Raw genomic sequence first — 23,034 nt, 5'->3', positions numbered from 1 at the left:
CAGCCGAATTTTTTGCAAATCGTTCGGGTTCGTCGAACAACTCGAACACCACCCAAAACAGCTCGAATTTGAGATTGGCGAACAGTTCTAGTCGAACACCGCTCATCTCTACTCAACACCACCGAATGATAGCAGCGTAACAAACTCAAATTCAGTGTCTTTTTTTGGAAAGTGCATTCCTATGTACCTTTTCACACCCACACATTGGTATACGCTTCCTGATTTTGGCTATTTGCTCTTTTTCTCCTCATTCTCCTCATCCTCATTCTCCACCACCATATCACCAGGGTAACTGTGGTCCGTGATGCAACACCCACATAATTTTTTCAAGGGATGTTTATGATGCCCGTAAAAAAAAAAAATTTCTAGAGTATGTTCATGTATAACCCCCAGGGGTCAGCCCATACACTTCTTGCATAGGCATTACAAGTATAGGAGTCGCGCTCCTTTCTAATGGGAACATTTTTTTATGAAGCCCTCCTCCACGTCTCTTCCAAGGGGCATTGGAGTGCCTCCCAATATTTGGCAACCCTTGCATTCACTGCAAAGGCAAACACAATGGGAGACCCACTTCCTAATAATGGGAACATTGTTTTCAGGAGGCCCTCTGACCACTACGCCTCTTCCAAAGGGCATTGGAGTGCCTCCAAATTTTTGGCAACCCTAGCATTCACTGCATAGGCAAACACAATGGGAGATCCACTACCTAATAATGGGAAAATTGTTTTCAGGAAGCCCTCCTCTAAGTCTCTTCAAAGGGGTATTGGGGTGCGACCAAATTTTGGGAAGCCTTGCCACTCACTGCATATGCAATAACAGTATAGGAAACCCACTTTTTAGTAATGGGAACAACAAAGCATAGCCGGCTGATGGCTCTCTAAGAATAGTGAGGGCCGACTGCTGGCCCTTTAAGAATAGTAAAGGCTGCCTGATGGCCCTATAAAAATAGGCTTTGTGACTTTGAGAGTCCCTCCTTCATATATGAAACAGGATGTGTCTTATGTGGTGTCACACACCACATGGCCGGATGAGGTTGTAAAATGTTAAAATGACATTTCCCGGTGAATGCATTTGTCACGGTTGAAAGCAATACAAAAGAGCAAAAACGCATCAAAAAGCTACGTGTGAACATAGCCTATGGTGTGGAGGGGTATTTTTGTTTTTGGTTATTTATTTTGCCTTATATACAAGTCATTACCCTGGAAAGGATGTTCCTTAACATATTTCCCAAGAAAATCCATTTTGGTTTCGTTTTTGTATGTTTTATTGTGAGTCTGTAAAAGTGGCGTAATACCTCTGACAACATTGTTGACAGTAGTAACCTGGGAGTCAGAAATGCTTCCAGGGGTCTTCCTCATGCTGTTCCCATGCCATTTGAGCACTGTTCCCATCGATTTTGGGCAATTTTTTGGCCCTCTGCAGACCAATGGGGGGAGGCGCCTGAAAAATGCTCGAGTTTCCAATAGAGTTACATTGGGCTCATTACTCGGGTCGAGCACCCGAGTATTCCAATGTGTTCGACCCAAGCAACGAGTACCTGGGCATTTAGTGCTTGCCCACCACTACTGATAAACTCAACATGGGTATATAAAGCAGACTGCCTCTCAGATTAAAATTGTTTTGGGCAGATATTCTTCTTCACACAGGGGTACACAGACCTGATAAACTCAACATGGTTATATAAAGCAGACTGCATCTCAGCTTAAAATTGTTTGGGGCAGATATTCTTCTCCACTCAGGGGGTAAAAAAGTTTGGGTCCAAGCAGCTTCTGACCATCGCCTGTACTGTGCTGTCAGGGCAAGAAGAGGAGGAGGGAGACTCTGAGGGCGAGGAATGGAATAACAACATTGGATGATGATGAGGTTGCAAATCAAACTTAGTGTGAACCCAGAGACACGCAAATGAGTAGCTCATCTGATGAGGTGGAGGAGGAGGAAGATGAGGAGGTTACGTTGCGTCCTGTGGTGCAGACACGTAGTGATGCAAGCACGAGTAGCACTGCATCCAGATATTCTTCTCCACAAAGGGGTACACAGACCTGATAAACTCAAAATGGGTATATAAAGCAGACTACATCTCAACTTAAAATTCTTTGGGGCATATATTCTTCACACAGGGATACACAAACCTGATAAACTCAAAATTGGTATATAAAGCAGGCTACATCTCAGTTTAAAATTGTTTGGGGCAGATATTGTTCTCAATACAGGGGGGGAAAAAAAGGTTGGGTATGAGCAGCTTCCTGACCCTTGACTGTACTGTGTTGTCAGGGCAAGAAGAGGAGGAGGATGATTCTGAGGGCGAGGAATGGGATAACACATTGGATGATGATGAGGTTGTACACCCAACTTGATGTGAACCCAGAGGCATGCAGCTGAGTAGCTTATCTGAGGAGGTGGAGGAGGAGGAAGACGAGGAGGTTACGTTACGTCCTATGCATCCTATGTTATGTTACAGACACAGAGTGATGCAAGCACGAGGAGCAGTGCATCCTTAGCGACAACCGTGGCAATGACCAGTAGCAGTCGCAGGTCTGCATCTCATATGGGTGGCATGGGTTGCCTAGCCTGGGTCTTTTTTGAGACCGCAAAGGATGAGCCAACTCACGTTATCTTTAAACTTTGCAATAAAAAACTCAGTAGAGGGAAAAAGTGCAATAATTTGACTACTACATGCATGAACGTTCACATGCGCAATCAACATGCGTTACTCTGGCAATCTCACTGTGATAAAATGCGGACCAGCGAACCTCAACAATCATCAATTGCCCAGACAACCGCATCTGCTGCTTCTTCCGCCTCCTCTGTTACTGTGCCAAGTATTGGCACGCAGGTCTTCCACCGCAAAACTTCAGGTTCTTTACTCTCTCCAGTCAGGTTGAGTGAGAGCCCGTCAGCTGTAACGGAAGCGGACATGCTTGCTGTGTTTGTTTCACCGAGCACACCACATGTTTCTCAATAAACCATAACACCTCCACCTGCACCTCACTCACAGTCTAGTAGTTTGTCCGTTTCACTGTACTCCGTCCTCTCTGAGCACTGCAGCAAGCTCTCGGTCCCACAGTTGTGGTCACGTAAAAGATTGTTTCCGCCCACACATGACAAAGCTAAGAGGTGGAACACCTTCATCTCCAATCTGTTGGCCACGGAAATGGTGGTGTCAGGCCCTAATTTTTTGAACTGTGAACACTCCTGTAGGGCTGCTTTTTTACTGAGGAGGTAACCTGAGAACCTGGAGGAAATCCCAGCAAACACAGGGTGACCATACAAACTACTTGCTGATGTTGTCCTCTACCATCATAAAGAAGTTAGCTCGTTGTCTAGGAGACCGACCACCATTGCTGTCCACCTTGTGAACATTGTTTTGATGCTTGCAAGGTGTCACGGGTTTACCGTGACAGAGGAGCCAGAAGTCTGCAGCGTCTGATTTCTCACACTCCTGCAGTCATTAGAATGAAGCCTTTTACCTTCATATTAATCGGTGCAGGGGTTAATCTGCTCAGTTGTGAGCTCCTGGAAACTTAACTTGATTTAGGCTCTCGACAGATTTGTCCCGTGCATCTCCCCTACTGTGTAACTCTGTACCCCAACAAATCAGACTGTCATCTACCATGAAAATCTTGAAAAGGAAGCTGAAGACCCATTTCTTGTAACAAGCGTACAATCTGCGGTAAGCCTCGCTCCAGCATACCGCTGCACGACTAGCTGTACCCTGACCTACTGTACCCTCATCCATCCCTTGTATATTGTTTCTGCGCCCTCTCGGGCAGGATCCTTTTTCCTCTTGTATCTGTCGGTGACTCCTTTTCACATGTAACGCGCCACGGAAAAAATGTAGCTGTAATAGTAATAATAATTGTAGTACTTATACTCTGGGTCAATTCGTGGCACTTTCCTGGTTTCTAACTCTAATTTTATGTGTTTTGGCACCTTTTGGGGCCGTTTGTAGGTGTTGTATATGCTTTTTTTTTTTTGTCCCCCCCATTGAATCCTATGGCATTTGGTAATGCTTGACGAATTAATCAATTAATAAATTCGGCGAATGTCTAAATATTCGGCGAGCATTTCCGAACCGTACATTGAAATGTTCACTTATCTCTAGTGCAGAGGAGCTCCACCCGTAAATGCCAGTGTCATCCTGTGACAGCAGCATTTACATCGTGTCGGCAAGGAGGCGCGTCATTCTATGTGCCTATCAGCGCTCCAGTGATGTGGGTTATCATGACAGTACTCCTGTGAAATTCGGCCCGTGTCTGGCAATCAAAGGAGACCATGATTTTAACTATATAGAGCAATATTGTGGCATTGCTGTATATAGCACAAATGATCAAATGCTTTCAGGTTCAAATCCCCTAAGTAAACTTACAAATATAGTGAACAGTAAAAAAAAAAAAAAAAAAAAGTGAAAAAACAAATGTGTGTATATATATATATATACACTGTATATAAATATATAAGTTTATAACACCTCCTTTTTCTCCGGCAAAGATTAGCAAATTTACAAAAAAAAAGAAAAAAATCACAAATTTGATATTTCTTTATTTATGAAAGTCCAATCTATCAAAATATAAAATAAATTAATCCGATTGCTAAACAGTATAACGGAAAAATAATCAAAATTGTGGGGATTTTGGCCACTGCAGCACCATAAAAAAAATGTAAGGAGAGACTATCAAAACATTGTATCTACCCCAAAATTGTATCAATAAAAACATTAGCTCGGGGCACAAAAACAAACTATCACACAGCTCCATAAACCAAAAATTTAAAACATTACGGCTCTTGGAAAATGTCATCAGTAGTAAAATCGTTTTTCACAAATTTCAAAAAAAAAATTCACCACTTAAATAAAACAAAAACTATGCATGTTTAGCATCTCCAAAATTGGGCTGACCTGGAAAATCATATTGCCATATCATTTTCATCGTAAAATGAACGCTGTAAATAACAAACAAAAACAATGCGGAATAATAATGTTTTGCTCTTTTGGCAGATTTTTCCTGCTGTCCAGTAAATCACATGGTAAAATGGTTGGTGTTATTCAAAAGAACAACTCGACAGGCAAAAAGAAGCACTCACATGGATATGTCAATAAAAATCTAAAAATGTTATGGCTCTTGGAATAAGAGGAGAAAAAAACTATACCGATTAATGAAAAATTGCCTGGCTGTTAAGTGGTTAAATTATTACTTTCACTGTAGACTATTGAGTGGTCTCATGGCCATGTACAGACTGTTTTTATGCAACTTTTGTGAGCCTTCTTAGTTCCTCCACCTTTGAGTGATGGTTGACAAAGGGGATGTGATCCACGTCAATAACAGATGGAGGGGTTAGGTTACCAGCCTCACAGAAGTTGCCGATGATGGGTTGAACATGGCCATTCGAGAACTGTAGCCGTAGAGTCGAATCAGGCCAAATACTAACTTTTTCTTTCTGACTTAGTTTTACATATTTTATATTTGAGATCTCCTGACAGTTCCTGCCTTTGTATAGAATCTCGCAATCAACAACCTTAACATGAGTGGCACCAAGTGGTACACCGCAAATGTTGTTTCTTTTATTGTGGATTGATACAGGCTGGTGAGTTATATGACTGATATGTTACGTGACCAAAAAAGTTATCTTGGTCAGAAATAATTATTTTGCCTTGGGTTTTTCTAAATGGAGTGAACGGCAGATTGGACACGAGTTGGCCCAACCTAAACGTGGAGAACTTGGAGTGGTACCAAATATAAACAAATATACCATAAATAGTTAAAAATAGTTGACACCAAAAAAATTTCAGCCTTGATTTATATTTAGCTGACCTTTCATTATCCTCAAATTTTTCCTGTAAATGGGAAAATAATATTCTCAAGATGTCATATTCTTTATCCGATCAGCAGGAAACTCAAGGAGTAAAAATGATTCAGGCAAATCACAGAGAAGAGTAAAATGTGCCCGGTTTGTAATTAGTTTTTGGCCTTTCTTCAGTAACCATTACATGTGTTCTAAATGAATGAAAATGAGAAATCTACAAACCTCACTCGATTAATACATACCCTTCGAGAAAACGTGATGAAGATTTTCAATGACAAATGTCATGAAATCGTTTTCAGAGAACATATTAGGCTTTGCTGAAAAGTAATCTAGGTGTTTTCCGGAATTCAAGACACTGGTAGTATAGTTCAAGGTGCTGGAATCCATTGTTCTGTCTGCTCATGCACATTGTTTATATACATGACTACCAAGATGTAACCTACAATTTGTGTCAATTAGCATGAGGATGTCAGAATTCTCACATAAATTAATCAGTCATCAAAGCATGAGTCATTACATATGCACATAGACAATTTATTATCGTTACATAATCGTATAGAGAATTTATGATCTGTAAATAAGCATAGAAGTTGAAACTTGGAAATAAGAAAGAATAAGAACTTGTGCAATCATCCCACAAGACTTGATCTTGTTTTTAAGTCAAAATTTCAAACATTTGTTCATGCAATTCTTTTCATTGTTCTTATTAAATTGTGAATATTATAGATTCAAACTCAAAACAGCAAAATAAAAAAAATAATCTATATGGAAACAAGGAGTAAGGGAATGCATGAAGCAAACCAGAATATGTGTTAAAATTTAGAATTCTTAGAATACCGCCCTTTTACTTGAGGACAGCTTTACAATCCCCTTGACTTCTCTCAAGCAGCTTCATCAGGTCATCACCTTGAATGGTTTCCAATAAACCTAAAAAGTTAATTTGTGGAATCACCAGCCCTCAGAAAGTCGTCGCATGAACATGGGCGTCCCAATTTTTACCTGGAACTATATATATATATATATATATATATATATATATATATACATATATATATATATATATATATACATGCATACATACATATATATACACAGTACAGACCAAAAGTTTGGACACTCCTTCTCATTTACAGATTTTTCTGTATTTTCATGACTATGAAAATTGGACATTCACACTGAAGGCATCGAAACTATGAATTAACACATGTGGAATTATATACTTAACAAAAAAGTGTGAAACAACTGAAAATATGTCTTATATTCTAGGTTCTTCAAAGTAGCCACCTTTTGCTTTGATGACTGCTTTGCACACTCTTGATGAGCTTCAAGAGGTAGTCACCGGAAATGGTTTTCACTTCACAGGTGTGCCCTGTCAGGATTAATAAGTGGGATTTCTTGCCTTATAAATGGGGTTGGGACCATCAGTTGTGTTGTGTTGTGCAGAAGTCTGGTGGATACACAGCTGATATTCCTACTGAATAGACTGTTAGAAGTTGTATTATGGCAAGAAAAAAACAGCTAAGTAAAGAAAAACGAGTGGGCATCATTACTTTAAGAAATGAAGGTCAGTCAGTCTGAAAAATTGGGAAAACTTTGAAAGTGTCCCTAAGTGCAGTTGCAAAAACTATCAAGCGCTACAAAGAAACTGGCTCACATGAGGACCGCCCCAGGAAAGGAAGACCAAGAGTCACCTCTGCTTCTGAGGATAAGTTTATCCGAGTCACCAGCCTCAGAAAATGCAGGTTAACAGCAGCTCAGATTAGAGACCAGGTCAATGCCACACAAAGTTCTAGAAGCAGACACATCTCTTCAACAACTGTTAAGAGGAGACTTTGTGCAGCAGGCCTTCATGGTAAAATAGCTGCTAGGAAGCCACTGCTAAGGACAGTCAACAAGCAGAAGACACTTGTTTGGGCTAAAGAACACAAGGAATGGACATTAGACCAGTGGAAATCTTTGCTTTGGTCTGATGAGTCCAAATTTGAGATCTTTGGTTCTAACCACCGTGTCTTTGTGCGACGCAGAAAAGGTGAACAGATGGACTCTACATGCCTGGTTCCCACCGTGAAGCATGGAGGAGGAGGTGTGATGGTGTGGGGGTGCTTTGCTTGTGACACTGTTGGGGATTTATTCAAAATTGAAGGCATACTGAACCAGCATGGCTACCACAGCATCTTACAGCGGCTTGCTATTCCATCCGGCTTGCGTTTAGTTGGACCATCATTTATTTTTCAACAGGACAATGACCCCAAACACACCTCCAGGCTGTGTAAGGGCTATTTGACCAAGAAGGAGAGTGATGGGGTGCCAGATGACCTGGCCTCCACAGTCACCAGACCTGAACCCAATCGAGATGGTTTGGACCGCAGAATGAAGGCAAAAGGGCCAACAAGTGCTAAGCATCTCTGGGAACTCCTTCAAGTTTGTTGGAAGACCATTTCTGGTGACTACCTCTTGAAGCTCATCAAGAGAATGCTAAGAGTGTGCAAAGCAGTCATCAAAGCAAAAGGTGGCTACTTTGAAGAACCTAGAATATAAGATATATTTTCAGTTGTTTCACACTTTTTTGTTAAGCATATAATTCCACATGTGTTAATTCATAGTTTTGATGCCTTCAGTGTGAATATACAATTTTCATAGTCAAGAAAATACAGAAAAATCTTTAAATGAGGTGTGTCCAAACTTTTGGTCTGTACTGTATATATATATATATATATATACTGCTCAAAAAAATAAAAGGAACACTCAAATAACACATCCTAGATGAATGAAATAATCTCATTGAAAACTATGTTCTGTACAAAGTTGAATGTGCTGACAACAAAATCACACAAAAATCATCAATGGAAATCACATTTATTAACCAATGAAGGCCTGGATTTGGAGTCACCCCCAAAATTAAAGTGGAAAAACACACTACAGACTGATCCAACTTTGATGTAATGTCCTTAAAACAAGTCACAATGAGGCTCAGTATTGTGTGTGGACTCCATGTGCCTGTATGACCTCCCTACAACGCCTGGGCATGCTCCTGATGAGGTTGTGGATGGTCTCCTGTGGTATCTCCTCCCTGACCTGGACTAAAGCATCCGCCAACTCCTGGACAGTCTGTGGTGCACTGTGACGTTGGTGGATGGAGCGAGACATGATGTCCCAGATGTGCTCAATCCGATTCAGGTCTGGGGAACGGGCGGGCCAGTCCATAGATTCAATGCCTTCATCTTGCAGGAACTGCTAACACACTCCAGCCACATGAGGTCTGGCATTGTCCTGCATTAGGAGGAACCCAGGGCCAACTGCACCAGCATATGGTCTCACAAGAGGTCTGAGGATCTCATCTCGGTACCTAATGGCAGTCAGGCTACCTCTGGCGAGCACATGGAGGGCTGTGCGGCCCTCCAAAGAAATGCCACAGAACACCAGGATTGGTAAAGTCACCACTGGCGCTCTGTGCTCTTCAGATATGAAAGCAGGTTCACATTGAGCACATGTGACAGACATGACAGAGTCTGGAGACGCTGTGGAGAGCGATCTGCTGCCTGCAATATCCTTCAGCATGACCGGTTTGGCAGTGGGTCAGTAATGGTGTGGGGTGGCATTTCTTTGGAGGGCTGTACAGCCCTCCATGTGCTCGCACCACACATTGCACCACAGACTGTCCAGGAGTTGACGGATGCGTTAGTCCAGGTCTGGGAGGAGATCCCACAGGAGACCATCCGCAACCTCATCAGGAGCATGCCCAGGCATTGTAGGGAGGTCATACCGGCACGTGGAGGCCACACACAATACTGAGCCTCATTTTGACTTGTTTTAAGGACATTATATCAAAGTTGGATCACCCTGCAGTGTGTTTTTCCACTTTAATTTTGGGGGTGACTCCAAATCCAGGCCTCCATTGGTTAATAAATTTGATTTCCATTGATGATTTTTGTGTGATTTTGTTGTCAGCACATTCAACTTTGTACAGAACAAAGTATTCAATGAGAATATTTCATTCATTCAGATCTAGGATGTGTTGTATGAGTGTTCCTTTTTTTTTAGCAATATATATATATATATATATATATATATATATATATATATACACATATATATATATAACGCACCCTCTGGGCCGCGTGTGTGTGGGGATACCCGGAACCGGATTGTTTGTGGATGCTGGGGGTTATAGTCTCCGTGGCGGTGATCCGGTCCGTGCCCAGGGCGGTCAAACCAAATGGCAGTCTATATACTGAATGTCCGACTACGCCACCCGTGGATTGCAGTCAGAATGAACCGCCGCTGCAGGGCAGACCGCTGAGGCTGGTGTTGGGAGTGCAGCAAGGGATAGTATAATTCCCCAAGGGAGGAGTGTAGCCTCAGAGCAGCAAGTGTGGATGTTGGGTGTGATGGTGCGCGGGAGCAGCAGTAACGACACAGAGTCCTGTAATGCAGTCCAGGGTATTTACTCACAGTTCTTTATCCATGTTTCTACAGCTGGTCATAACGTCCCACGTCGCACTGTGCTCACCAGGTGAGGAGCTCGGCCTACTCCCAGATATCTTTGGAGCATTTCACAGGACCCCCTTCGTGTGTCCTTTCTCTGGCCTGTCATACCCCACCAGTGACCTCGCTTCTGTGTGGCTGCCTCGGGCCTTCTCTGGCAAACTTGGCACCAGTTTCCCTGACCCTATATGGTGCCTTCCTAGCAGGTGTAGCGAGGGGCTGCGCCACATGAAATGTCACAGCCTCCGGTTTCTAGCTGAGGGTAGTTTCGGGGACCGGTCTCCCCCTTTGGCCTGACCCTTCTACGCAGGTAGATTCGGGCGTGCGGTGGTGACTCGCCGGTCCACACCCCTGGGGTCCCTTCGTTCCTTGTTCTTGGAGCCTCCTCCGCTCCTCTTCCTTCCTTCTCCTTCCTTCTGCTTCCTCCAGGCTCTGGCCTCTCTCTTAGGCCTGCCTGCGGAGCAGAGCTCATGCAGAGCCTCTGCTCCCACCTCCTGCTCCCTCTTCTCTCTGTCTGTACTCTACCGAACTCCCTTCTCTTAGATGGTGCCCCCTTTTATACCTCCCTCTAGGTGCACCAAGGAACTGCCCTCTCCCTCCTATGCACTACAGGGTTCCCCCTTCCTCGGTGTTCCCTCCCCCCACTCCAGCCAGGGACAGGGACTGTCGTGCTCTACTTGGAGCATATCGGTCACCCTGCCCCCCGGAAATGTGGTGTAATGCATGCAGGTGTCGGGGTCCTGATCCACACTCCATCCTTACCTGGAAGTGAGATATCGCACATCTGGATGAGATGCAATACCTCTGTAGCAACCGAGCCCTCAGGGTACTACATATATATGAATATATGAATACAGTGGCCTTCGAAAGTATTCCCCCCCTTTGGCATTTTTCATGTTTTGGTACCTTACTACCTGTTATTTCACTGCTTTTTGAGGGTTTGCATCAGTTCATGTAAAGATCATGACTACAACAGTGAACATTTTGTTTTCTTTTGATTTGTGCAGCAAGCAACAAATAGGACAAAATTACTGAAACTTTAGTGTGCATAACTATTCACCCCCCTATAGTTAGTACTCTGTAGAGACTCCTTTGGTGTCAATTACAGCTGCAAGTCACTTGGGATAAGTCTCTATGAGCTTTCCACATCTTACAATTGGGATTTTTGCCCATTCCTCAAGGTAAAACTGCTCCAGCTCCTTCAAGTTATATGGCTTCCTATGGTGAATAGCAATCTTCATGTATGACCACAGATTCTCAACTGGTTTAACGTCTGGGCATTGACTCGGCCACTCCAAAACATTTACACATTTCTCCATAAACCCCTCGATGTTGCTTTAGCAGTATGCTTTAGGTCATTGTCTTTTTGGAAGGTGACTCTCCATCCCATGATAAAGTGTAGTGGCGCTAATAGGCTAGGTCAGATAGATCTACTGCGAATACGACAATTACCACAGAATTGTCAACAGTAGAATAATTCAAAAAGATAAATATGATTTGCGCTTGTTGACCCAAGAAAGAAAGGATAACTTATGGATAAAATAAACAATTATTTATTGGGGTTAAAAAATCATGAATACAATTAAGATAAACAGATACATAGATAAATAGATTAAAAATGTATTTTTGTATTTTTGTAAACAAGGGGAATAAATCCCTCTGGTAGAGACATAGGGCGTAAGTGGGAAGTGGTTGTTGCACTTGCTGGATAACCTAAAGGGAATGGTATAGAAGTCCTAATTGGTGGTATGAGGTACCAGTGGTAAGTGAGATGGTATTCCTGGTGAAGAGGAGAGAAGAATATAATTAGTTAATTTGTGAATATGTTTAAAGGAAGTATTTAGATATGCTCAAAATATATTTACCTGATGGCTTAGTTGGAATTCAGAATCAGGCTTTATGGTTTCTTTAGATAGGCCACTTGGGCTATTGTAGGAGATATTAAAAATTGTGTTAGAAAACGTATATAGTGATTAAGATCCTAATGATATAGATTCAAACATAGATTCTAGATGGTACCTGTAACAGGTTGACCAGGATGTAGTGCTGTGTAACGGGTCTGGGAGGCGGAACCTCTGAGCAACTTATACAAGGGGGCGGTCCTTGTAAGGAAGCGGGTGGCGACCAGGGAAGGCAGGCAGATAGTCACAGCAGGTGACCGGGACAGTCTCTGGGTAAACGGGAAGGAGGTCACAGCAAGTGACCGGGACAGTCTCTGGGTAAACGGGCAGGAGGTCACAGCAAGTGACCGGGACAGTCTCTGGGTAAACGGGCAGGAGGTCACGGCAAGTGACCGGGACAGTCTCTGGGTAGAGGGTAGGTACGACCTGTGACGGCTGAGCCTCCAGGTAGGCTAGCAGGCAGATGGCAGAAGAGTGCTCCCAGGTGAGCAGGCGAGAGTCTCTGGATAAGCAGGTGGTCACAGCATGTGACGGCGGAGCCTCCAGGTAGGCTAACAGGCAGGTAGCAGATGAGTGCTCCCAGGTGAGCAGGCGAGAGTCTCTGGATAAGCAGGTGGTCACAGCATGTGACGGCGGAGCCTCCAGGTAGGCTAACAGGCAGGTAGCAGATGAGCGCTCCCAGGTGAGCAGGCGAGAGACTCTGGATAAGCAGGTGGTCACAGCATGTGACGGCGGAGCCTCCAGGTAGGCTAACAGGCAGGTAGCAGATGAGTGCTCCCAGGTGAGCAGGCAAGAGTCTCTGGATAAGCAGGTGGTCACAGCATGTGACGGCGGAGCCTCCAGGTAGTCTAACAGGCAGGTAGCAGATGAGCGCTCCCAGGTGAGCGGGCAAGCTGGTCCATAGACAGACTGACAGCTGTTGGAAGGCAGACCGTCGGACCTCAGGCTAGCAAGCAGGTAAGCGGATAACAGGCAGGAATCAGACAGCAAACTGGCAGGAGACTGGCAGGTAACTGGCAGGTAACTGGAAGCGGGACCTGAGGGCTGAAGCAGAGTAGTGAACAGTGCAACAACATTGCTCGGGCACCTCCATTTTGGAGGAGGTGCCTTATATATGGAGGGATCCTCCGGCCATTGGCCGGGGGACTCCTTAGGGCGGCGCGCGCGGCCCCTTTAAGAGAGAGGGAGCACGCGCACGCGCGCCCTAAGCACAGTGACCGGGGGAGAGCGGGCGCTGCAAGCAGAGCGGGAGGAAGCCGCCGGGCACGGAGCAGCGAGGTGAGGGGAACAGCGTCCCTGCCTAGCAGGAGGCAGGGACGCAGACGCTACAGTACCCCCCCCTTAGGCCCCCCTGTTTTAGGCCAGACAGAAATTTAGCAAGGATGAGAGGGGCATGGATGTTCTCCCGGGGCTCCCAAGTTCTCTCCTCAGGACCAAACCCCTTCCAATCCACTAGAAAAAAGGTCTTTCCTCTTACCCTTTTGGTGGCCAGAATGTTCTCTACCTCAAACTCGTCTTCAGCAGAAACCGGAGCAGGGGGTGTATCTGTAGACTTGGAAAAGGAGTAAAGTACCACGGGTTTGAGAAGAGATACATGGAAAGAGTTAGGGATCCGTAAGTTGGCCGGGAGTTTCAATTTGTAGGCCACCGGGTTGATCTGTTTGATAACCTCCAGTGGGCGGATGAACCGAGGCCCTAACTTATAGGAAGGAATCTTGAGCCGGACATATTTGGATGAGAGCCAGACTTTATCTCCGGGACGAAATTGTGGGGAATCCAGGCGTTTTTTGTCGGCGTGTCTCTTCATCCGCTCGGACGACTGAAGGAGTGCGGATCGGGTACTCTCCCAAATGGAGGAAAATTTGCTAACGAGAGATTCCGCGGCCGGGTTGCCCACAGAGGCGGAGACAGGAAAAGGGATCCGAGGATGCTGACCGAAGACTACAAAAAACGGGGATTTAGAGGAAGATTCGCTCTCGTGATTGTTATAAGAGAACTCGGCCCATGGTAGGAGATCCACCCAATCAGAATGGTGGGCATTAACGAAGTGCCGGAGGTAACTGGTCAGATTCTGATTGATCCGCTCCACTTGACCATTGTGCTGTGGGTGGTAAGCGGAGGAGAAGTCCAGGGTGACGTCGAGCAGTTTACATGTGGCTCTCCAGAAGCGTGAGGTGAACTGAACCCCACGATCCGACACGATGTGGAGAGGCAGACCATGGAGACGGAAGATGTGGCGGATAAAGTCCTTAGCTAGCTCGGGTGCAGACGGGAGGCCTGGCAGGGGAATGAAATGAGCCATTTTGGAGAAGCGGTCAGCGACCACCCAAATGACCGTACAACCGGCAGAGACGGGGAGATCTGTTATGAAGTCCATAGCTATATGTTGCCACGGAGCCGTAGGTACTGGCAGAGGGAGAAGGCGGCCGGCAGGTAGGTGTCTCGGAACTTTGTTGCGGGCGCAGGACACACAGGCAGAAACAAAGTCTATTACATCCTTGTGCAGGGTAGGCCACCAGTAGTGACGGGAAATAAGCTGGAGGGTCTTTTTCTGACCGGCGTGGCCAGCTAGTTTAGACGAGTGACCCCAGTGTAGAATCTTCTCCCGATCGGACACCGTTACGAACGTCTTACCGGGAGGGAGACGATTTAGGCCCACGGGGGCTACCTGCATTACTCTGGCGGGATCGATGATGTGTTTAGGCTCCTCCTCAAGATCAGACACCAGAAAGGATCTGGACAGGGCGTCAGCTTTGATATTTTTGTCAGCCGGGCGAAAATGAAGAATGAAATCAAAGCGGGCAAAAAACAAAGACCACCGGGCTTGGCGCGGGTTAAGTCTCTGGGCGCTCTGGAGATATGCCAAGTTCTTGTGGTCAGTGTAAATTATTACCGGGTGAAGAGCCCCCTCGAGCAGGTAACGCCACTCCTCCAGTGCCATCTTAATGGCCAACAATTCTCGGTCTCCTATAGAATAGTTGCGTTCAGAAGAGGAGAAAAGTTTAGAGAAAAAGCCGCAGGTTATCTTTCTTCCGGAAGATGATTTTTGGGTTAGTACCGCCCCAGCTCCGGAGGAGGAGGCGTCAACTTCAAGGAAGAATTGTTTGTTGCCGTCCGGACGATGCAGCACCGAGGCGGAGGAGAAGGCCTGTTTTAAGGAAAGAAAGGCCTCCTCTGCTTCGGGCGGCCATTCTCTGGGGTTCGTACCTTTACGGGTGAGCGCAGAGATAGGGGCGGTCCGGGAAGAGAAGTGCGGTATGAACAGGCGATAATAGTTGGCGAAGCCCAGGAACCGCTGAATAGCCTTCAACCCCTCTGGTTGGGGCCACTTCTGGATGGCAGACAGTTTCTCAGGATCCATTTGTAGCCCTGTCTGAGAGATTATGTAGCCCTGAAATGGAAGAGAGGTCTGCTCAAAGATGCACTTCTCATATTTAGCGTAAAGGTGGTTCTGCCTGAGCCTGAGCAGGACCTGACGAACGTCCCTCCGGTGAGTAGGAAGATCCGGAGAGAAGACCAAGATGTCGTCCAGGTACACCATCACGCAGGAGTAGAGAAGATCACGGAAGATGTCATTGACCAACTCTTGAAAGATGGCAGGAGCGTTACAGAGACCGAAGGGCATCACGAGGTACTCATAGTGGCCGTCCCGGGTGTTGAATGCCGTCTTCCATTCATCCCCCTGACGGATACGGACCAGGTTATACGCCCCACGGAGATCCAGTTTGGTGAAGATTCTAGCCCCCCTCAGACGGTCGAATAATTCAGGAATGAGCGGAAGGGGGTATTTATTCTTCACGGTAATCTGGTTTAGGCCTCTATAGTCTATACATGGACGAAGTGAGCCGTCCTTCTTTTTGACAAAGAAGAAGCCTGCTCCCGCCGGGGAGGTAGATTTCCGGATAAATCCCCGGGCCAGGTTCTCCTCAATATATTCAGACATGGACCGGGTCTCTGCAGCGGACAAAGGGTAGATTCGTCCACGGGGAGGAGTAGAGCCGGGCAACAGGTCGATTGGGCAATCGTATGGTCTATGAGGAGGCAAAGTCTCTGCTTCTTTTTTATTGAAGACATCCGCATAAGACCAATAGGGAACCGGAAGACCGGGCAGATTGGCTGGGGTAGGAGAAGGACGGGCAGGACGAACGGGAACTAGACAAGTCTTGTGGCAGTCCTGCCCCCAGCGAAGGACCTCTCCGGTCTGCCAGTCAAGCACGGGTGCATGTTTCTGGAGCCAAGGCAGGCCAAGCAATAGTGCGTGAGAGAGTCCAGGCAGAACATGAAAAGAGATGTTCTCAGAATGCAGCATTCCCACCTGTAGTGTCAGAGATTCGGTGATGAGTTGGATGGGATGTGGTAAGAGGCCCCCATCCACGGCGGCGACAGACAAAGGTACGGCCAGAGGTTTGGTGGGAATGCGGTATTTCTCTACCAGGGATTGGGAGATGAGATTTCCAGCAGCTCCTGAGTCTAGTTGAGCCAGTTCAAAATAGCGGTTCTCTCCGCAGAAGATAGAGACAGACAGCATAAGGGAAGGAGAGGGTTTACTTTTGTCTAGGGCGACCTCTCTGAGCGATCCTAGACACAGGCGTTTCCCGACCTCTCTGGGCAGGAACGGATCCGGTGTTCCTTACTGCCACAGTAGAAACAACTCCCCTCGGCACGACGTAAGTCTTGACGGGTCTTGACCATCTTGGTCTGGTCGACCTGCATAGGCTCAGGTGCCTGAGAAGTAACAGAGGGAGTGACGGGTCTCTGGAAAGTAGGGGCTAGACGTGGAAACCTCCTCTCACAGGTAACCTCCCTAGCGCGCTCCTGGAACCGGATGTCAATCCGGGTGGCAAGTATTATTAAGTCGTCGAGAGAGGTAGGAATGTCCCGACCGGCGAGCTCATCTTTAATACGGCCGGACAGACCCTCCCAGAAGACGGACACCAGGGCGTCGTTATCCCAGGCCAGCTCCGAAGCAAGGGTACGGAACCGTATGGCTTACTGGCCCACGGTGAGACTCCCCTGACGGAGGCGTAGCAGAGATGAGGCGGATGAGGTCTTCCGTCAGGGTTCGTCGAAGACCTTCCGGAAAGTCGTGAGAAAGGCTGGCAGGTCGGACATCAGGGGGTCTCCTCTCTCCCATAGAGGATTAAGCCAAGCCAGTGCCTCCCCCGTGAGATGGGACATGATGAAGGCTACTTTGGCCCGGTCGGAATTAAACTGGTGGGACTGGTGTTCAAAGTGCAGGGTGCACTGGTTAATGAAGCCCCGAGCTTGAGCGGGGTCGCCTCCTAAGCGAGGAGGTGCAGATAGCCGGATTCCAGAGCAGGATACTATGGTATTGGTGGGTAGCGGAGCAGCCGGGCTGCGAGTCATGACACTAGCGGTGGTTGCTGGTGGAGCAGTTAAAGTGTCCAGGCGAGAATTGACATTCCGCAGGTGACCCAGGATGGACTCCTGTTGGGACCTCTGTCGGGACAGTTCATGCCAGAGGTCCGAGAGCGAGGGAGCTTGGGCGCCACCGGGTTCCATGGCCCGAGCAAACTGTAACGGGTCTGGGAGGCGGAACCTCTGAACAACTTATACAAGGGGGCGGTCCTTGTAAGGAAGCGGGTGGCGACCAGGGAAGGCAGGCAGATAGTCACAGCAGGTGACCGGGACAGTCTCTGGGTAAACGGGCAGGAGGTCACAGCAAGTTGTTAGAACCTTGCTCTTAGGTTTTTTCTATTGCTGGTCACATGACCTTGTTGGCCTATTTAGTCCTGCTCCGCCCTTCTGGCTTTGCTGGACTTCATTGTATTACTACTCTTTAGCTAGCCTGTGCTCAGTATCTTACTCTGTTAGTTTGCTTGGTCTTCGGACCTCTGTGTTCTATATTATTTGTTTGTTCGTCTTTCTGCTACTATTTCTGTTAGGAGGTGTCCATTTTGCTTCCAGTCCCTAGTACTTGTAGGGATTCCTCCCCCACATCTATAGGTCTCCGTACAGACTAGCTGAGGACTTTAGCAGGTCTGATCGCAGGATCAGGTTCCCTGTTACATCGTAGGGATCAAGCTGAGTTCTATCGTAGGGACAGATCTCCTCTCTTTCCTTAGCTCTGGTAGCAGAACATAACAGTAAGTCCAGCCCGCAAATTCTCTAAGGAAAGATTTTTTCTGTTCCATCATGGTGTCGGTTCAGGATTTGGCTCAACGCCTGCAGGGACTCTCTCTGGAGGTGGCCGAGCTCCATCAGCACGTGAGTAACTGTTCTGGAGCGCATTTCTTGGAGCCGAAGGTACGTTTGCCTGATTTATTTTTTGGTGAACACCAAGAATTTTTTTCATTTAAAAATGCTTGCTTATTGTATTTTCGTTTGAGACCCAGGTCCTCTGAGGATGAATCCCAGCGCATAGGGTTCATAATGTCACTTTTGCGCAAAGAAACTCAGGACTGGGCCTTTTCTTTACAACCTAGTGATTCATGCTTTAGATCAGTGGATAGTTTTTTTTCTGCTTTGGGGCTATTATATGATGATCCTGACCGTGTCTCATCAGCTGAGACTGAGTTGAGACGTTTGAGACAGGGATCAGGTAATGTGGAAAAATATTGTACTCATTTCCGTCGGTGGTCTACTCAAATAGGGTGGAACGATTCTGCTCTGAAGAGTCTGTTTCTTGCAGGGCTTAGTGAGAGGGTTAAAGATCTGCTAATTGCTTATCCCACACCTGAAGATTTGCAACAGGCTATGCAATTAGCTATACGGGTGGATATGAGACTACGTGCAAGGGTTAATGAGAGTAAATGCTCTGTAATGTCAGTTTCTGGTCATGAGAATGTGTGCACTAACAGTGGAGAGCCGATGGAGATTGGAGCGATGGCACCTCGCTCTCAAGAAAAAGACCGCAGATTTTCTGAAGGCTTGTGTTTCTATTGCGGAAATTCTGGTCATTTTATTAAAAGCTGTGTGCTTCGTATGAAGAAAGAAAAAAAAAAGGTCAGTCATGCCCGTATTGCCTGTTTAAATTCTAAGGGAGTATTCCTATCTGCCACTACTGCTGCTCAGGATGAGTTAATTGAATTTCGGGTATTTGTGGATTGTGGATCTACTCTGAATGTGATTGATGGGGGATTCTTGGAAAAACTTAGATTAGAACCTAAAACTTTGTCATCCCCTATTGCTGTGGTTTCTGTCGATGGCTCTCCCTTGAAGAGTGTTACTCACAAGGTCTGTGAATTTCCCCTCACTATTAATGGTATTCACCATGAGAATTTGGATTTGGTAGTTTTGAATAACTTGCCTTCTCCGGTGGTGTTGGGATTGCCCTGGTTAAAATTGTACAATCCTGTACAGGATTGGTCTACCAATGAAATTAAATCCTGGAGCCATAAATGTTATGACAAGTGTTGTAGCGGGCGTATTGCAGCTGTGGATAGGGGGTAATTGCCTGTGCCTATTCAGGATTTTTGGAGAGTTTTTTCTGAGAAGGAATCGCAGGTTTTGCCTCCCCATAGAGACTATGATTGTACTATTGAATTTGTCCCTGGAGCGACTCTTCCTAAAAGTCGTTTATTTAACCTTACTATTCCTGAGAGAAAGGCTTTGGAGGAATACATACAGACAAGTTTGGCCGCCGGTCACATTAGGCCTTCTAAGTCTCCTGTGGCGGTTGGATTTTTTTTTGTAAAAAAAAAAGACGGCGGTTTACGTCCTTGTCTGGATTTTCGTGAGATTAACAAAATTACTGTACGCAATCCTTACCCACTGCCATTGATTCCTGATCTGTTTAACCAGTTAGTGGGGGCCAAGTGGTTCTCTAAAATTGACCTTCGGGGGGCATACAATCTGTTGCGCATGAAGGAGGGTGACGAATGGAAGACTGCTTTTAACACTCCTGTGGGTCATTTTGAGAATTTGGTTATGCCTTTTGGTCTTACTAATGCTCCTGCATTTTTTCAGAATCTTATTAATGACATCCTTAGACCTTTGATCGGCAAAAATGTGGTTGTGTATTTGGATGACATTTTGATTTATTCGCCGGATCTGGAGTCTCATTGGCGGAGCGTACGTGAGGTATTACAGTTATTAATTGACAATTCGCTTTTTGCTAAGCTGGAGAAATGTGAGTTCGCTGTACAGAGAATTAGTTTTTTGGGCTACATTATCTCCAGCGAAGGTTTTGAGATGGACCCGGTGAAAGTTCAAGCTGTGCAGGAATGGCCTAGGCCTATTGGTTTGAAATCGATACAGAGGTTTTTGGGTTTTCTCCAATTATTATAGAAAATTCATTAAAAATTTTTCTATTATTGTCAAACCTCTGACCGATCTCACCAGGAAAGTTGCTGATGCGGTTCAGTGGACTACTGAGGCCATTGAAGCCTTTGTGTATCTCAAGGAGAGGTTCAGCTCTGCTCCCATCCTTATACAGCCTGATGTGACTAAACCATTTTTGGTTGAGGTTGATGCTTCCTCTGTGGGGGTTGGCGCAGTATTGTCTCAGGATAACGGGGATGGAGTACATCCCTGTGCCTTTTTTTCAAAAAAATTTTCGGAGACTGAACTGAATTACGATATTGGTAATCGGGAATTATTGGCTATTAAACTCGCATTTGAACACTGGCGCCACCTCTTGGAAGGTGCTGAATTTCCCGTTCAGGTTTTTACAGATCATAAAAATCTGATATATCTTGATGCTGCCAAGCGCCTGAATGCCCGTCAGGCTAGGTGGGCACTGTTTTTCTCACGGTTTAATTTTTCCGTTACTTACATCCCAGGTACTAAGAATGTTAAAGCGGATGCCTTGTCTCGCAGCTTTTCTCCCATAGTCGGTGCTGAGAAAGAGGAGAACATTTTACAAGAAGGTGTTGTGATAGCTGCTTTGGACTCCGTTTTGGAAGATGAGATTCTTAAAGCACAGGAGAATGCCCCATCTAACACTCCCCATGGGAGGTTGTTTGTGCCTGGGACCTTTAGGAGAGATTTGTTTGTTGAGTGTCACGAATCTCGGTTGGCAGGTCATCCTGGAATCTCTGAGACCAAGAGACTGGTGGGTCGCAGTTTTTGGTGGCCTGGATGGCAGAAGGAAGTCATTAAGTGGGTGCGTCAATGTACTATATGTGCTAGATCTAAGTCCTCACATACTCCTGCTGCAGGGTTGCTTTGCCCTCTGGAGGTTCCCAGTGCTCCTTGGACACATTTGGCTATGGATTTTATAACTGACCTTCCCCCCTCTGAGGGTTTCACTGTCATCTGGGTGGTCGTGGACCGTTTTAGCAAGATGTGTCACTTGGTTCCCTTCGTCAAACTGCCCTGCGCTAAGACTCTCGCTAAGGCCTTTGTCAAGGAAATTGTCAGACTTCATGGCGTTCCTACTGACATTGTTTCTGATAGGGGACCTCAGTTCGTGGCTCGTTTTTGGCGCGCCTTTTGTGACAGGTTGGGAGTTCATTTGTCGTTCTCATCCGGATATCATCCTGAATCTAATGGCCAGACAGAAAGGAAAAACCAGGATGTTGAGCAGTTCTTGCGTTGTTTTGTGGCAGACAATCAAGAGGGGTGGTCTGAGTTTCTGCCACTTGCTGAATTTGCTCTGAACAATCATACATCTTCTTCTGCTGGTTGTTCGCCTTTTTTTGTTGTTCTGGGAGACATCCGTCGTTTGGGTCGTTCTCCAGGTTGGTGTCTGCCGTGCCTGAGGAGGAGAATTTTTCCGGCGATTTAGAGAGAGTTTGGACGGATGTGCGTGGTAATCTTCAGGAGGCTAACAGAAAATCTAAAGACTACTTTGATAGGAAACGACAGGAGGTTTTGTTCGCTGTTGGTGACATGGTTTGGTTGTCCTCTAGGAATCTGCGGTTGAGGATTCCTTCTAAGAAATTGGGTCCCAAGTTTGTAGGGCCCTTTAAGGTGCTTCAGGTTGTCAACCAATCTGCTGTTAGGTTGGAGGTTCCTACCTCCTTGAGAATTAATCCGGTGTTTCATGTCTCTCTGTTAAAAAAGCTGTTGTGTCGGATGGTGACGCCTCTGCCTCTGTTCCTCCGGTGGTGGAGGACGGGGAATATGAAATTTCTCGCATCCTTAATTCTAGACGGTATAGAGGTAGTTTGCAGTATCTCGTCGCCTGGAAAGGTTTCGGACCCGAGGATAACTCATGGGTGAGGTCGGATGATGTTTCCGCGTCCAGACTTATCAGAGCGTTTCACAGGAGGTTTCCTGATAAGCCTGGGCCTAGGGGATCCGGAGGATCCTCTTAGAAGGGGGGGTACTGTTAGAACCTTGCTCTTAGGTTTTTTCCTTTGCTGGTCACATGACCTTGTTGGCCTATTTAATCCTGCTCCGCCCTTCTGGCTTTGCTGGACTTCATTGTATTACTACTCTTTAGCTAACCTGTGCTCAGTATCTTACTCTGTTAGTTTGCTTGGTCTTCGGACCTCTGTGTTCTATATTATTTGTTTGTTCGTCTTTCTGCTAATATTTCTGTTAGGAGGTGTCCATTTTGCTTCCAGTCCCTAGTACTTGTAGGGATTCCTCCCCCACATCTATAGGTCTCCGTACAGACTAGCTGAGGACTTTAGCAGGTCTGATCGCAGGATCAGGTTCCCTGTTACATCGTAGAGATCAAGTTGAGTTCTATCGTAGGGACAGATCTCCTCTCTTTCCTTAGCTCTGGTAGCAGAACATAACACAAGTGACCGGGACAGTCTCTGGGTAAACGGGCAGGAGGTCACAGCAAGTGACCGGGACAGTCTCTGGGTAAACGGGCAGGAGGTCACGGCAAGTGACCGGAACAGTCTCTGGGTAAAGGGTAGGTACGACCTGTGACGGCTGAGCCTCCAGGTAGGCTAGCAGGCAGATGGCAGAAGAGTGCTCCCAGGTGAGC

General features: G+C 46.2%; 1 protein-coding gene and 1 long non-coding RNA gene across 2 annotated transcripts in view; both read right to left on the bottom strand.

Moving 5' to 3' along the window:
- The window catches only part of LOC141171635 (indolethylamine N-methyltransferase-like), an 81,422-nt gene extending 75,203 nt beyond the window's left edge, over positions 1-6,219 (bottom strand). Inside the window, exon 1 of the mRNA XM_073655305.1 lies at positions 6,042-6,219. Coding sequence (XP_073511406.1) covers positions 6,042-6,186 — 145 coding nt within the window. The 5' untranslated portion in view covers positions 6,187-6,219. The remainder of the gene's footprint in view (positions 1-6,041) is intronic.
- The window catches only part of LOC141171637 (uncharacterized), a 599,137-nt gene that overhangs the window by 158,786 nt on the left and 417,317 nt on the right, over positions 1-23,034 (bottom strand). The gene's annotated exons all lie outside the window — the stretch shown is intronic.

The sequence above is a fragment of the Phyllobates terribilis genome, unplaced genomic scaffold, assembly GCF_046119375.1.
Source record: "Phyllobates terribilis strain yellow unplaced genomic scaffold, ASM4611937v1 Scaffold_12__6_contigs__length_324123572, whole genome shotgun sequence".
In the NCBI taxonomy this organism is placed as follows: Eukaryota; Metazoa; Chordata; class Amphibia; order Anura; family Dendrobatidae; genus Phyllobates; species Phyllobates terribilis.
Note: the sequence above shows the minus strand (reverse complement) of the source record. Positions and strands in the feature narration are given on the sequence as shown.